This window comes from Heterocephalus glaber, unplaced genomic scaffold, assembly GCF_053883595.1.
Source record: "Heterocephalus glaber isolate CG9 unplaced genomic scaffold, H.glaber_assembly_v1.0 deba00001444, whole genome shotgun sequence".
NCBI classification, from domain to species: Eukaryota; Metazoa; Chordata; class Mammalia; order Rodentia; family Bathyergidae; genus Heterocephalus; species Heterocephalus glaber.
In genome coordinates, this window is record NW_028258297.1 from 8,080,742 (window position 1) to 8,094,576 (window position 13,835).

At 59.6% G+C, this 13,835-nt stretch overlaps 2 protein-coding genes across 13 annotated transcripts in view; one reads left to right on the forward strand and one right to left on the reverse strand.

Moving 5' to 3' along the window:
* The window catches only part of Mrtfa (myocardin related transcription factor A), a 199,486-nt gene extending 191,549 nt beyond the window's left edge, over nt 1-7,937 (forward strand). For 4 of the 5 annotated variants that reach the window (XM_021258947.2, XM_021258949.2, XM_021258948.2 and 1 more), the window contains 6 exons: nt 509-762; nt 863-1,034; nt 1,784-2,716; nt 3,317-3,466; nt 3,629-3,689; nt 6,474-7,937. In XM_021258947.2, the coding sequence (XP_021114606.1) occupies nt 509-762; nt 863-1,034; nt 1,784-2,716; nt 3,317-3,466; nt 3,629-3,689; nt 6,474-6,991 (2,088 nt within the window). In that variant the 3' untranslated portion in view covers nt 6,992-7,937. Of the gene's footprint in view, nt 1-508; nt 763-862; nt 1,035-1,783; nt 2,717-3,316; nt 3,476-3,628; nt 3,700-6,473 lie in introns of all 5 variants that reach the window. The other variant, XM_087213433.1, reaches the window with a different exon arrangement.
* Nucleotides 7,938-8,105: 168 nt separating this feature from the next.
* The window catches only part of Sgsm3 (small G protein signaling modulator 3), a 42,765-nt gene continuing 37,035 nt past the window's right edge, over nt 8,106-13,835 (reverse strand). For 3 of the 8 annotated variants that reach the window (XM_021258954.2, XM_087213435.1, XM_087213434.1), the window contains exons 5-22: nt 13,286-13,491; nt 13,084-13,191; nt 12,514-12,657; nt 12,050-12,245; nt 11,617-11,762; nt 11,266-11,490; nt 10,932-10,986; nt 10,728-10,855; nt 10,252-10,407; nt 10,028-10,082; nt 9,835-9,884; nt 9,574-9,726; nt 9,365-9,435; nt 9,233-9,281; nt 9,067-9,152; nt 8,796-8,918; nt 8,660-8,720; nt 8,106-8,587 (exon numbers count right to left, since the gene is read on the reverse strand). In XM_021258954.2, coding sequence (XP_021114613.2) covers nt 8,492-8,587; nt 8,660-8,720; nt 8,796-8,918; nt 9,067-9,152; nt 9,233-9,281; nt 9,365-9,435; nt 9,574-9,726; nt 9,835-9,884; nt 10,028-10,082; nt 10,252-10,407; nt 10,728-10,855; nt 10,932-10,986; nt 11,266-11,490; nt 11,617-11,762; nt 12,050-12,245; nt 12,514-12,657; nt 13,084-13,191; nt 13,286-13,491 — 2,108 coding nt within the window. In that variant the 3' untranslated portion in view covers nt 8,106-8,491. Of the gene's footprint in view, nt 8,588-8,659; nt 8,721-8,795; nt 8,919-9,066; nt 9,153-9,232; nt 9,282-9,364; nt 9,436-9,573; nt 9,727-9,834; nt 9,885-10,027; nt 10,083-10,251; nt 10,408-10,727; nt 10,856-10,931; nt 10,987-11,265; nt 11,491-11,616; nt 11,763-12,049; nt 12,335-12,513; nt 12,658-13,083; nt 13,192-13,285; nt 13,492-13,835 lie in introns of all 8 variants that reach the window. The other 5 variants (XM_004845548.4, XM_087213437.1, XM_087213436.1 and 2 more) reach the window with 4 other exon arrangements.

The following is a 13,835-nucleotide window of genomic DNA, read 5'->3' on the forward strand; positions in this document are numbered from 1 at the left end:
CCTTCTTGGTCAGTCAGGATCCTCTGACCCTGTGGCCTGTGCTTGTGCCAGCTGGGAGCCTTTGGGGCATATTTGGGGCATGAACAGGAGCTTTTGAGTCCCATGCTAGATCAAGATCAGGTCACTTGTGTGACCTTGGGCAAGCAACCTCTCTGTGCCCATTTCTTCCCTTTCAGGTTAACTTAGCTATTCTGCCTTGGCAGGATTCTAGGGAGGTCTGTGTGACACTGTCTCTGTGACCTCCCCCATTGGGCACAGCCCTGCATCGAAGACCAGCTGTGGTTTTGCCTGCTGTTGTGGGTCACACTCTGCCTGGGGTCATGGTGACCTGAACCTCTGGTTGATTTTCTCTCCAGGCCAAGCCCAGCCCCACTGGCACCTGGGGACCCCTCTGGGTCCCAAAGGGCCTCTGCTCCTGTGGGGCGCCATCCAGCAGTTGGGATGTGGGCTAGTGGGACACCTGTGCGGGGCCTATGGGGCGCTGACTCCACTGCTCCTGTGCCCTCAGCAAAGCCAACCCAAGTCTGCTGGCGAGAAGGCACAGCGCAGCAAGAAGGCCAAGGAGCTGAAGCCCAAGGTGAAGAAACTCAAGTACCACCAGTACATCCCGCCTGACCAGAAGCAGGACAAGGGGGCACCCACCATGGACTCCTCCTATGCCCGGATCCTGCAGCAGCAGCAGCTCTTCCTGCAGCTGCAGATCCTCAACCAGCAGCAGCAGCAGCACTACAACTACCAGACCATCCTGCCTGCCCCACCCAAGTAGGAGCTGCAGGCGGGGGCAGGGCAGCCCCAGAGCTCCCCACAGGGCCCTGCCCTGGCACCCCGGCAGCTGTTTACTCCTGCCTTTCCCTCCTCTCAGGACTGCAGGTGAGGCTCTGGGAAGCAGCGGGGCCCCCCCAGTGCGTAGCCTCTCTGCCACCAATGGCTGCACCAGCTCAAGTGCCCCGGGGCCCGGGGGCCTGGCCCGTCAGAACAGTGCTCCTCTCTCTGGCAAGCCGGGAGCCCTGCCAGCCAACCTGGACGACATGAAGGTAGGTGGCCAGCCCTGCCCTGCTAGGATTGAACCACTGTTGCCTGCCCTCTCATGGGACTGTCTGGCTGCTTTTAGGCAAGTAAGGCAGACAGCCCAGACTGTGCAGTCAGCCCAGCAGGGCTCCAGGCTCTGGTCTGCAGCAGTGGGGTCACCAGGGCACCTGCACCAAGGCCTGTCTGTCTGTGGAGGCCACAGCCTGCTCAGCAGTAGGCAGGGCTGATCAGCACCACACACCCCTCCCCACGCCTGATGGGTCTGCGGTCCCGTGCTGCAGCTACCTGGCAAGGAGTGGCCTGTCCTTGCGATACACATGGGGTTGTGTCTTGGGGCCTGGATCCAGGGGTGTGGACCCTGCCCAGTGGCCCGTTTTCTCTGCCCCAATTGGAGATTAGACCAGGACCCTTCTTGTGACCCAGACCTCAGCCAGATGGCACTCAGGAGGCACTGGCATGGGCTTCACTCTCAGGGATGGCAGTGTTTTACTGTGAACTCGCTGTCCCCATCCATAGAATTAATACATCTAGTGAAGTAGTTACCAAGTACTGGCCATTGTGCTAGGGGTTCAGTCCCTATTGGGGTGAAGGTGGTGAAAGGGAGGACGCCTGGTTCCAGGTCCCTGGAGGGCTCTGTGGACAGGGCGGACCAGGCCTGGTTTACAGGCTGCTTGCCCTGGTCCTCGGCAGCCCATCCTGCTGCTGGGCCCTGCTCCCTTGTCAGTCCTCTCTGCTGCGCTCTCTACCCCTGTAGGTGGCAGAGCTGAAGCAGGAGCTGAAGTTGCGGTCCCTGCCAGTCTCAGGCACCAAGACCGAGCTGATCGAGCGCCTGCGCACCTACCAGGACCAAGTTGGCCCGGTGCCTGGGGCACCCAAGGCTCCCACCGCCCCCTCCCTGCTGTCTAAGGCTGGCGAGGTAGTGGTCGCCTTCCCAGCGGCCCGGCTGAGCACGGGGCCGGCCCTGGTCACCGCAGGCCTGGCCCCGGCCGAGGTGGTGGTGGCCACAGTGACCAGCAATGGTGTGGTTAAGTTCGGCAGCACTGGCTCCACGCCCCCCGTGTCTCCCACACCCTCAGAGCGCTCGCTGCTCAGCACGGGCGATGAGAACTCCACGCCCGGGGACGCCTTTGGTGAGACGGTGACGTCGCCATTGACACAGCTCACGCTGCAGGCATCACCGCTGCAGGTGCTGGTAAAGGAGGAGGGTGCAGCGCGGGAGCCCGAGGGCCTGGACAAGGACCAGATGCTGCAGGAGAAGGACCGGCAGATCGAGGCGCTGACGCGCATGCTCCGGCAGAAGCAGCGGCTGGTGGAGCTGCTCCGGCTGCAGCTGGAGCGGGAGAAGCGTGCGCAGCAGCCCGGTGCCCCTGTGAAGCAGGAAGGTGGGCTCCCCAGCTGCCCCCTCAGCCACCAGCCCCCAGCCGCTGCGCGCCCCTTCAGCCCTGGCCTATCGGTCCCTGCTGCCAACCACGGAGACGCCAGGGCCGTGGCTGTGAAGCAGGAAGCTGCGCCCGAACCTGAGCCCATGCCAGGCACACAGCTGCTCCTGGGCTCACAGGCCAGCAGCCTTCTCCAGGGTGTCACGCCACCCACCCTTGTCACTGATGCCACAGGGACCCACCTTGTACTCACCGTGACCAACAAGAACACAGACAGCCCGGGCCTGCCTGGCGGGAGCCCCCTGCAGGTAGCTGGGGTGCAGGAGGGCGTTTGGGATTGGTTTCATCCATCTTCCTGTTAACCTTCCGGAACTGCCCCAGGAGGTGGGGTACTGAGGCCGGGGAATTAGGGGACCCCGGAGCCAACAGGAGCCACCACATGTGGTTCCACTGAAGCCAGAGCCTTTCTGCACTTGGCAGCGGCCAGGAGCCCTGCACCACTGTTCCATGGAGTGGGCCCGGGTAAGATCTAGGGATCCCCTGCAGGGGGACAAGCTGGGGACCACTGTGTAGCTCAAGTGCCAGCTCAAGGTACTCCCCTCAGAGGCCAGCAGCCCTGCTGCCACCACCTTCACAACCCAGATCTTCCACCCAAGCCAGAGGTGAGGCTGCTGAGCAGCAGCTCCTGGCAGAAGAGGACCCAGACCTTTGAGGGAGTGGAGTTGGCCCAAAGTCCCTCCCTCCCCGATCTGTGGTTTCTGCTCCCCCCAAAGGACCCCGTCGGTCACCTTGTGGCTTCCACAGTTGTTTCCATGGAAGCTGCCCAGAAGCCTGTGCACCTCTGGCTTTGCCCAGAGTGCACAGCCTGGCCCTGGTTCCCCAACCCCATCTCCCTTTCTCCCATCCAGGCCTTGTCACAGCCTGGCTCCCCGGCCCCTGGTCCACCTGCCCAGATGGACCTGGAGCACCCATCACAGACCCCATTCGGGACCCCAGCTTCTCTGCTGAAGAAGGAGCCACCTGGCTACAAGGAGGCTGTGACCCAGCAGCCCAAACAGGTGAAGAAGGTTCTGGGACTGGCCAGGTGGAGGTGCCCCCAGGCCCACCTGGAGGGACAGGCTGGTGGGAGACAGCCAAGGGGCTTGAGTAGGGGTCTGGTTGCTCACTGGGGACCCCATGTTTAGAGTTTCATCTTTTTTTTTTTAACTTTTGTCCTACAGGAAAATGGTTCTTCGAGCCAGCAGATGGATGACCTGTTTGACATTCTGATTCAGAGTGGAGGTAAAGCCCAGCCCCGCAGCACCTCCCCGGCCCCTTCTCTGTCCTTGGGTTGTCTGGAGCCCGTGGTTGAGCACTGAACAGCACAGGAGGCCTTGTCAACGGGCTGCTGTGACTGGGTAGGGCGACCTGGGAGGGCACGGCCGTAGCACTCAGTTATTTCACTGCCCCCAAGAGGGTGTCTGCCTGTGCAGAGCACAAGTCTAGTGTGGCAGGGGTAGTAGATAGGATGAGTAAGTCCCACACAGGAGATGTACAGAAGGGCTTGGCCCAGGGTGCTCAGGAGCTCAGGAGGCTGGTGCCCAGCATGTTGGGGAAGGGAGGGAGGCCACAGCCAGGTCTGGAGGGCCTGGAGAGATCCTTGCTGTGATACAGTGGCTGCACGCGGTGGAAGTAGGATGCCTGCTGGAGGCCAGGCCACAGGGGTCTGGGTGAGGCAAGGCCCAGCTTGGCCTTTTGCTCGGGTAGGCGGGGAGGAAAGAACAGCCACAGATGGCTCCAGGGCTGTGGGCTGAGGCACCAGGATGAAGGTAACAGGGTGGAGGCAGCCTCAGCTGGAGGTGCTGTGTTGGGAGAGACTGCATGGTGGGGAGAGGTGCTGGCTGGGGGTAGGTGTTTGGGAGTGGGTGGTGAAGTCTTCCAGAGTGAAGCCGGTAGAGCAGGGGACCAGTGACAGAGCCCAATCTTTGTGGGGGACAGGGACAAGTTGAAGAGGCCAAGGATTGGGCAGAGGTGACCTCCTGGAAGCCAGAGATGGGATCACATGGAGCCTCGGCCCATACCCACTCTTCTCTGCCTGGGCAGCCCCAGGCCGGTGGCTGTGCAGAGCTTTTCTTGCAGAGGACCTGTCCCACAGAGAGACTCGAAGCAGGGAGGGGTGAGGACTGTGGAGTAGTGGAGCAGCCTGGGGGCTTCCCTGCGCAGCGGGCAAGGCCAGTATGTGATGTGGACCTGGCAGGGTCCATGCAGCAAGCATGCAGTTTGAGCTGCTGTCAGGAGGAGGCCTGAGTGCCAGGGGGCAAGTAAAGGAAGCGATCGCCAGGCCACGGAGCCATGCTTCAGCACTGGGCTTTTTAGGTTTCAAATGAGGCTTCCATAGCAGCCAGTGCTAAGGTCAGCACTTTTCAAGCCTTAGGGAGCATTTCGGCTGTCATGGTGCCCAGGTGTTTAAGGCATGGGTGACCCTGAGGCTGCAGGGTGGGACATTCTGAGGACGGCTGGATTGGGTGCTCAGGTGAGGCCTGCACAAGCCTTGGGAGCAAGCGACCATCCTTGAACTGTTGCATTTAAGGGATGGCAGAGACTAGATGAGGAGGGTGATGCCTCTCCCCAAAGGGCCAGGAAGGTGCAAGGACTCCAGGAGAAGGCGGTAGCAGGACAGGTGCTGAGGCTCCTCCTGGTGAAGTAGCCACAGGCTGGGACGGGAGTAGGGGCAGGAGCAAGAGCAAGCCTGTTCTGTGTGGTTCTTCTGTTGTGGTACAGGGTGTGGAGCAAAATTGCCATCCTGGCCACTTCCAGATGCACTATTGGGTGGCATTAGATACATTCATAACGTGCAACCATCACCACTGCACATTTCTCATCTCAGACTGAAGCCACACCTATTAAAAATTTGCTGGGCCCGTTCCCTAGCCCCTACACTCCAATTCTCCAGTGTCTGAGTGACTAAGTGCCCTGTGTAAGGAGAAGCAGTGTCTCTTCGTACCTGGTGTATTTCACTGAGGGTGATGTCCCCCCCGCTTCCGCCCCCAGTGGGCACTTGGGTTGCTGTACCTTCTAGCTATCGAGCATAGTGCCACTGTCAGTGCATGAATATCTTGTGGAGATGCTTTCACTTCTTTCGGGAACTTAGCCAGAAACGAGCTGTATGTACCCCCACCAGGGATAGAACTCAGGACCTTGCACTTGCAAGACAGGCGCATGCCACTGAACTAAATCCCTGGCCCTATTTTGTTTTGTTTTTGAGGAACCTACCATCTGTGTTCCTAAGTGGCCAGACCATTTCACAGTTAATGACAGTATTGCAGGGTTCCAGTTTCACATCCTCGCCAACATTTATTTTCTGGTGCTGGGGACTGAACTCAGGACCTCGTGAATGTTCTGTCTCCCAGTGACCAACACCAGTGACCCTGTCCCTTGCCAATACTTTTTTGAGACAGGTTCTTGGTCTGACATCCAGGCTGGCTCAGACTTGCTGTCCCAGTGCCTTGTGTGCCCCCAGGTTCGGCTGCCTGCACTTACTTTGTTGTTTTGATGGTTGCTGGGGTGGGTGTGAGGCAGCATCATCTTGGTTTTTGATTTGCATTCCTTTGACTACAGATGTTGAACGTCTTTTCATGTGCTGTTGGCCATTTGTATCTCTTTTGGAGAAAATGTCAATTTTGCCCATTTTTGAATCAGGTTATTACTGTTTATGTATTTTCAATATATTAATTCCTTATTAAATATGATTTGCAAGGGCTGGGGGTTTAGCTCGGTGGTTCTGCCGCCTGCCTCACAAGCGCAAGGTCCCGAGTTTGATCCCCGGTACCAAAAAAAAAGATTTGCAAATATCTCCTTCCATTCTATAAGAAACCTTTTCACTCTTGGCAGTCTACTTTGCTTTTGGTATTACAGCTCAAAAATTACTAGGAATTTAACGTGATTTCCTTTTGTCAGTCTCATAGTTCTGGTGCTTACCTCTGTCTGATCTGTTGTATTTTTCTTTACGGTGTGAGGAAAGGGTCTGCTGTCATTCTTTGTGTTCAGGCCTGGTTTCTGACACTAATTCACTCTGTCACTTGGCAGAAATTTCAGTAGATTTCAAGGAGCCACCATCTCTACCAGGGAAGGAGAAGCCACCTTCTGCAGCAGCCTGTGGGTCCCCCCTGGCAGCACAGCCATTGCCTGCTGCTGAGCTCCCCCAGGCTGCACCACCTGCCCCAGGCTCGCCCGTGCTCCCTGGGCGTCTGGAGGACTTCCTGGAGAGCAGCACAGGGCTGCCCCTGCTGACTGGTGGGCATGAGGGGCCGGAGCCCCTGTCTCTCATCGATGACCTCCACAGCCAGATGCTGAGCAGCTCTGCCATCCTGGACCACCCCCCATCACCCATGGACACCTCGGAATTGCACTTTGCCCCTGAGCCTAACAGCGGTGTGGGCCTGGACCTGGCCGATGGCCACCTGGACAGCATGGATTGGCTGGAGCTCTCATCAGGTGGTCCCGTGCTCAGCCTGGCGCCCCTCAGCACTGCCGCGCCCAGCCTCTTCTCCACAGACTTCCTCGATGGCCACGATCTGCAGCTGCACTGGGACTCCTGCTTGTAGCTCTCTGCCCCAGAGACTGGGGTGGGGAAGGGGCTGAAAGGTGGGGAGCTACAGGCTGGAGCCAGTGAGCTTTGTGTGGCTGTGAGTCTTGACAATCACAGTCCCCACTTGGCCCTTCCCTGTGTGGGTGGTGCGGAGGGGCTGCTGCTGGCTCTGGCTCACCCAGGGCAGAGGAGAAGCTGCCTAGCAGCATCTCTGGGTCTCTGCTAGGGCTTTAGAGGCCTGGCCAGGGCCGTTTCAATTTGACCTCCTTTTCTGAGGTCAGAGGTGCACTGTCGGGCTGCAGCAGTGGGCAGTGGACTCCCCCTTTGTGAGGAAGAAAGGCTCCTGGGTGTCTCCTCCGTCAGCTGGGCCGAGGGCTCTGCAGCTTCCTGCCATGTTAGCGTCTTGGTGTAGTGTGTCCATTTAGAGGTTGGTGGCAAAACTTTTCTGTACAGGTGTATATACTTCTATATTATATATCAACGTACAATATTTACATATATTTTAGGGGCGCAGGAGATGGGTGCAGTTCCCTCACCCTGCTTTCACATATAGAAGGGCCTGGAGTGCTGGGGGCTGGATCCAAGGTCACCTTGAGCTGTGTGTCATGTGGCTTGGCCAACTGCCCAGGTCCCCCCTCACATGTGTTGACATGCAGGCACCCGTCACAGCCCGTGCCCACCTCCCTGCTGCCTGGCCCCTTAGTGCCACAAGGGCAGAGGGGCTCCCTGGCCCTCACCCCAGGAGCATCCCCCCCTGCCCATGTGCCATCCCCTTCCTCACTGCAGCCAACTCAGCCCTGGGACAGGAAGGGCCACTACCGCTATAGGCCCACCTCCTCCCCTGGGGCCACTGGCCTCACTTGCTAGACTATTTCATGGGGGGAAAGGGGTGGAGTCACCAAAACCAGTGCTGGGACAAAGGTGGGAACTGTGTGAATTTTTAAAATAAAAACAAAAACCAACTTAGTCCATGTCGTCTCTCCACGGAAGGGGTGGGGGGGTTGGTGATGCATCCTGGGCCCACACGGGGACCCTAATCCTATCTTCCCACAGGGCTGACTTAGGCTGCAGGAGCCAGGCTGGTGCAGAAAAGGCAGCCACTGCCCTGGCTGAACAGAGGTCAGAGGCACTTTCTCAAAGACAGTTTATTTACACCCCAAAGAGGCCCAGGGCCCTTTGTTGGCCCTTAACACCCCCCCTTCCTGAGCAAAGACTGTCCAAGGCGGCTTCCCACCCTCACCAGATTTTTGGTTCCTACAAACTGCAATGGGCAGCTGGCACTTGCTTAAGGACCCAGGGAGGACAGGGCCCTCACCCTGACTCCACTCTTGGGAGAGCGTGCTGCCCCGGGCACCCACCTTCTGCCCCAGCCAACAGTAGAAGCCTGGAGTGGGGAGCCCTGAACCAGCTCCCTCCGTGCGCCCCACATCTTGATCTGGGCGCCTCACTCTTCCTGCTGAGGGTGGAGGAGCCTGAGGGCTTCGTGAGGCGTGGGTACAGCAGGGCCGCAGGAGCATCACCCATCAATGTCCCAGCTGAAGAGGTGGTGCTTCACCAGCATGTCCTGAACACCCTCCTTCAGGGGCTGCTTCTCCTCCTGTGCACGGGACAGCTGCTCAGGAGGATGGGGCCAGGCAGTGCCTCCTTGGGCCACCCTGCCCTCTTGGGACAGCCACACACTCACCTCTCTCTTGGCAGGGAGCTCCCAGTCCTGGGAGAGGCTGAAGGCAAAGCAGCAGAGAACGCTGTGGGGAGGGAGGCGCTCGTCATGGACTGCTCACTTCCACCACTGCCCTGCCAGGGCCCTGCCTGGTCCTCACCGGAGCTCACACTTGATCTGGACCCAGCCAGGGCTTCGCAGGAAGGACCAGGGCTGGTACCACTTCTCCACGGTGGCCAGGCTGGAGCAGAGGACCTCCAGCCACAGGTGCAGTACCTGCTCACTGGGGACAAGGCTGGGAGGAGGGTTGCTCGGGGTCCGGCCCTCATGGCCCCCCATGCGCCCCACAGCAGCTCCTGGGCACCCTCAGTGGAGAAGGCCAGGACTCGAGACAGGCCCGGTCCCGCTCAGGGTACCTTCCCTACACTTACTTGAGCCCCACACAGATCAAGGAGCGGAGCTTGACATCCATTTGTGCGTGGACTGCATCGTGAGTCACGTTCACAGACTGCACAGCCTGGGGAGGGCACCGCTGTCACTTGGGTGCCCCACTGGCCAGAAGAGGTCTTGAGTGGCTGCCAGAGTGGCCCTGCTTACCCGATACAGCAGCTCCTCTGGGGTCAGGACTTTGCCATCTTCATCAAGCCTGAGGGGACCAGAGCTCAGCACTGCCCACATGCCAGGCCCTGGTCCCATCAGGATGCGTGGGTGGGTGGGCCAGGTTGTTACCTGTAGGTCTTACAGAGCACGAGGCGGGAATACACCGAGTCAAAGTCTCTCTCGACCTCTCGCCCCGCGGCCTGTGGCGGACAGGAGAGCCAGTGTGGGGGTGGGGTGGCCAGTCCAGGCCCTGGTCCTGCAGAGCACACGCACCACCTGCAAGCTCCTCCACCCCGCGAGGGTGGCCTGAGAGCACCTCGGTGTGTGCTGCTGCTCACCTCCTCAATAAACAGCCAGGGGTGGCAGGCACCTCCAAGCAGGGATGGCCTCTTCAGTCCATGTTCGAACAGGGCCTTGAGGGCCGGGCAGAGGGTCCCTCGCACAAGGTCTGTGACCCCCTCCGTCACAGAGTCATCCCCAGCAATGGAATACTGGTGGAGGACGGGGCCTGAGAAGTGCCAGTCCCCACCCGAAGCTGGGGAGGAGGATGGCCCAGGCTGGGAGCACCCAGGAACAGCCCCTCCCTGCCCACCTCTTACCTCTTTGCTCCGTTCATCCAAGACTTCCACGAACTTGGCTGGAAACCAGCCTGTGGAGGAACAGGCCATGAGGGGCACTAGTGGCCATCTGACCCTTGCCCCCAGGGACCATGCAGAACCTGGAGGCCACGCTCACCCAGGAGGAAAGCCCACTCCCCCTCTGCCAGGCCAGATGGAGGAAGGGCACGCTCACCTCGCAGGCCATTCAACTCCCCCACCCAGCAGTGCTCGTCTTTCTGAGACACGATCTGCATGGGAGGAGTAGCAGGACGGGGCTCAGGCGCCTGAGCATGTGAGGCCCAAAGCACCCAGCCAGCTGAGACCCTGCATTTCAGAAGCAGAGCCCTTGGCAGGCAAGGGGCAGGAGCTGCGGCAGGGTGTGTACACGCCTGCATGTGTGCGGAGCCCTCCACGCACCGTGATGATGTCGTTCTTGCGGAAGCCCAGTTCATCATCATCATGTCGCTCGAAGTCCAGAAGGGCCTTGGCCCGGCGTCGGTGGCCGCGTGAACAGGCCACATAGTTCTCATGGTCCCGTTGGTGGCTCTCCATGCTATAGTCTGGAGTCAGCTCCTGCGAGGACAGGGTGATGTAGACAAGCCAGGTGTGGCTGCTTTGGGAGGAGGGTCCCAATTTTGAACCCCACCTGGGCAACCTAGCAAGACCCTGTCTCAAAATAAAAACATCGGTATAGGGCCGGGGATTTAGCTCAGTGGTTCCATCGCCTGCCTCAAAAGCGCAAGGTCCCAAGTTTGATCACCAGTACCAAAAACAAAACAAAAAAACCCCAGCGGTATGAACAGAAAGGACAACTGTGAGGGAGAAGCCTCAGCCCCAGGAATGTACTGGGGAAGAACAGCCCCCAGGTCAGGCCTAGGGAGCCCCCCACTCACCACGCTACAGTTTTTGGGGTCTGTGCACTGGAAATGATGTGCCACACGCAGGATGGCTTCTCGGAGGTCAGCCACCAGTTCTGTCTGCTTGATGTTCTTGGCCTTGAGGGCCTCCAGGTCATCCTCCCCTAGGGGCACAAAGAGTTGCCTAGGGAGCAGGTGCAAAGCCACACCAGCTCTGAGGGCAGCTGTTCCAGGACTCACCAAAGAGCAGGGAGGAGATGGTGGACTTTCTCCGCTGTGTCCTACGCCGAACCACCTGCAGCCGGGACAGCGGCTCAGTGGGGAATGTGCCGAAATCTCTTCAGGGTCTGTCAGCTCAGGGTTCAGCCCATCCTCCGCCCACCGAGCACCAGATGCACCCCACCGAGGGGCTGCTCACCCTACTGCCACCAACAAGCTGTGCTGGGCCCTGGGAGTGTTGGGGAGGTGGAAGTGGCAGAATAGGGAAGGGCCCAGGGTCCCCACAGCCCTCGCCTCGGGTGTCTATGGGGGCCTGATGCTGGGGGCTGAGACAGGACTTCCTTGCTCAGCGCACCTGGGAAAGGTTGGTGGCAGCACTGGTCCCCAGAAGCTGGCCCTGATCTGCAATGAGGTAAGCCAGGTGCTTGCGGCGCTGGGTCTCCACAGCCACATCCGTGAGGGAGCCAGCCAGATGCATGGCCTCCCCCAGCAGCAGCTCTGCATCCTCCATCTGTGACGGGATATCTGACAGCGTGTTGAAGATGGATGCCGAGTTCTCCGACTGGATCAACTCCTCTTCCTGGCAGTGAGAGGGTGGGGGGCTCGCAACCACCATCATCCTTGGAGACCAGTGCCCTCTAGCGTGGCCACTGGGGAGATGCCCAGCCCCCATAAGAGGTCCACTCATCAGGGACCCTGGAAGCACCTTGAGACGTAGCATGCCTAGTGTGGTCTGGAACAGCACCAGGGAGCCCTCATAGAAGAACAGGTCCCAGATGCGCAGCAGCAGCTTGATATGCACGACGCTGGCGAAGGCCGTAAGGAACCAGTGCAGTGTGATCAGGGACAGCTCTGTGGACAGGCACGGGAGTCAGTGGGACTGGGACTGGGACAGCTGGCCAGAGGCAGCGTGGGCAGGAAGGGAGAATACCTCCCCAAGAGCAGCAAAACCGGAGGGTGGGAAGGGGTAGAAAGAGGTCAGGGAATCTAGGGAACAGGACTGACACAGACTGTGTATGCCTGTGTCCACGGCCTGGCCACCACCCCTCTACAGAATGTGTTCTGAGGACTCAGAGCTGCAAAATTAGAAGCTGTATCCCAGGACCCCAGGCCCAGAGGAGGCTGCCCCTGGGCCTCACCAATGTCGTGCTCCTGCAGCAGCTTGTCCAAGCGAGGCAAGTACTGCACAATGAGGTGGCGCAGGACCCGCTGGTCAGTCTGGACACCCAGCAGTGTGGTGCTGAAGTAGGAGGCAGGAAGCAAGTCTTCAATGATGGCGCACATCATCCAGAAGGCGTCTTCCTCCTCCAGGAACAGCAGGAGGCAGGCAGCTACCTGGCCAGGCAGGAGGACAAGGGGCTTCTACCCAAGTCTTGGTGAGTAGAGCAGATGCCCCTGTAGGGTGACCAATCAGGAAGAGCCTCCTGGGGACACCAAAAGGCTCTTGAGTTCCACTTGACAGCAGAAGCAGCTGCGCAGCCCTCTTGGGTTCTCAAGGTCAGGCCCACATCCCATCCTACGCCAGAGAGAAAGGAATCACACCCCACCATGGGCCTGGAGAAGACCCTGGGTATGTCCCCAGCCCTCCCAGGGCGGCTCTCACCATGCCCGTGCCCTGGCAGTAGCCAATCTCGGGGTAGAGCCAGGCTAGTGCCCGGAGGACTCTGCGTAGTCGGGGCACCCCGATGCTGTTCACATTGGCGAAGCAGGCGTTGCTGGGCATGGTGCGGAGCAGGTCCTTCTCGATCTGTTGGGGGCCATACCACCCCACAAGAAGGCCTTGTGAGACTGATGCCCAGGGAGGGAGGCAAACCCCAGAATGGGGATTCCTGGCACTGCACGTGAAGGTCCCCCCCCATCTCAGTATTCCATCAGTCATTGGGAACCTCATGCTTGGCCTACTGAAAGACAGGTCTGGCCCGGGGGCTGGATCTGTATTTAGATCCCTGTTGTTCCCAATGAGGACCTATTTGCTCTGTGTCTCTCCACACACTGGGCCCTTTAGCCAGTTATCCCGGCAGCCAATGAAGGACCCAGGGTAGCAAGTTTCCTCCACAGACATGCATGGGTGTGAGGGCTGCCAGGCCTGCCAAGGAGACCAACCAGGGGACACCTTCCTCCTGCAGGCCACACATGGTCTCCCCCGACCAGCCCCTCAGCTGCCCTGTGTCACCTGCTTGGCAGCAATGGTCTCGTCATTGGAGCTGTTCTTCACGATCTCGCGGTAGGACAGCTCCGAGTTCCTCTTCTTCTGCAGGGCCCCGGAGAGCCGCATCCACAGCTGAGGGAAGGAGCCACACATGCACCGTCTTTCTCGTGACACTGGACCCAGGCCAGAGCACTCTGGCTTGCTGTGGGTCCCCGTGGTGTCTCACCTGTGGCCTCATGCTGTGTGGGATGCCAGCCAGCACCAGGGAGCGCAGCTTCTCAGAGCGAGGCAGGGAGACAGCAATTTTGTCCCAGGTGAGGTCCCCCACATCATGGTTGTGGGTGAACTCGAGGTGGGCCTGCCACCGCAGCCTCTGTGGGGGGTCCTCCACCAGGGCTGCCTCCATCAGTGGACTGGACCCTGGCTCGGCACCTGCCGCCACAGGAGAACAGTGGGAGGACAGCAGGTTTGGCATCCTGTGCCCTTCCCCCACAGCCCACAGCTGCCAGCAGCTCCCAGTGGGGCCCGGAGCTGTCTCCAGGCCAGGTGCTGCCCCCAAAACCAAACCATAGGGCCGCTTCCTGGTGCTCCACTTGCACAGCTCTTCCTCAAAGACAACCCAGTTCCTGAAACAACACCTTCACTCTCCAGAGGCTCCGGCTCAACCCCAGAGCCACTGGCTGCTCCTCCCCAAGATCTCACACTCAATCCATAGCAAACAATGGGCCTACTGGCCCAGGCCATGCCACAGCCCCTCACCTGAGTCACGGCATGGC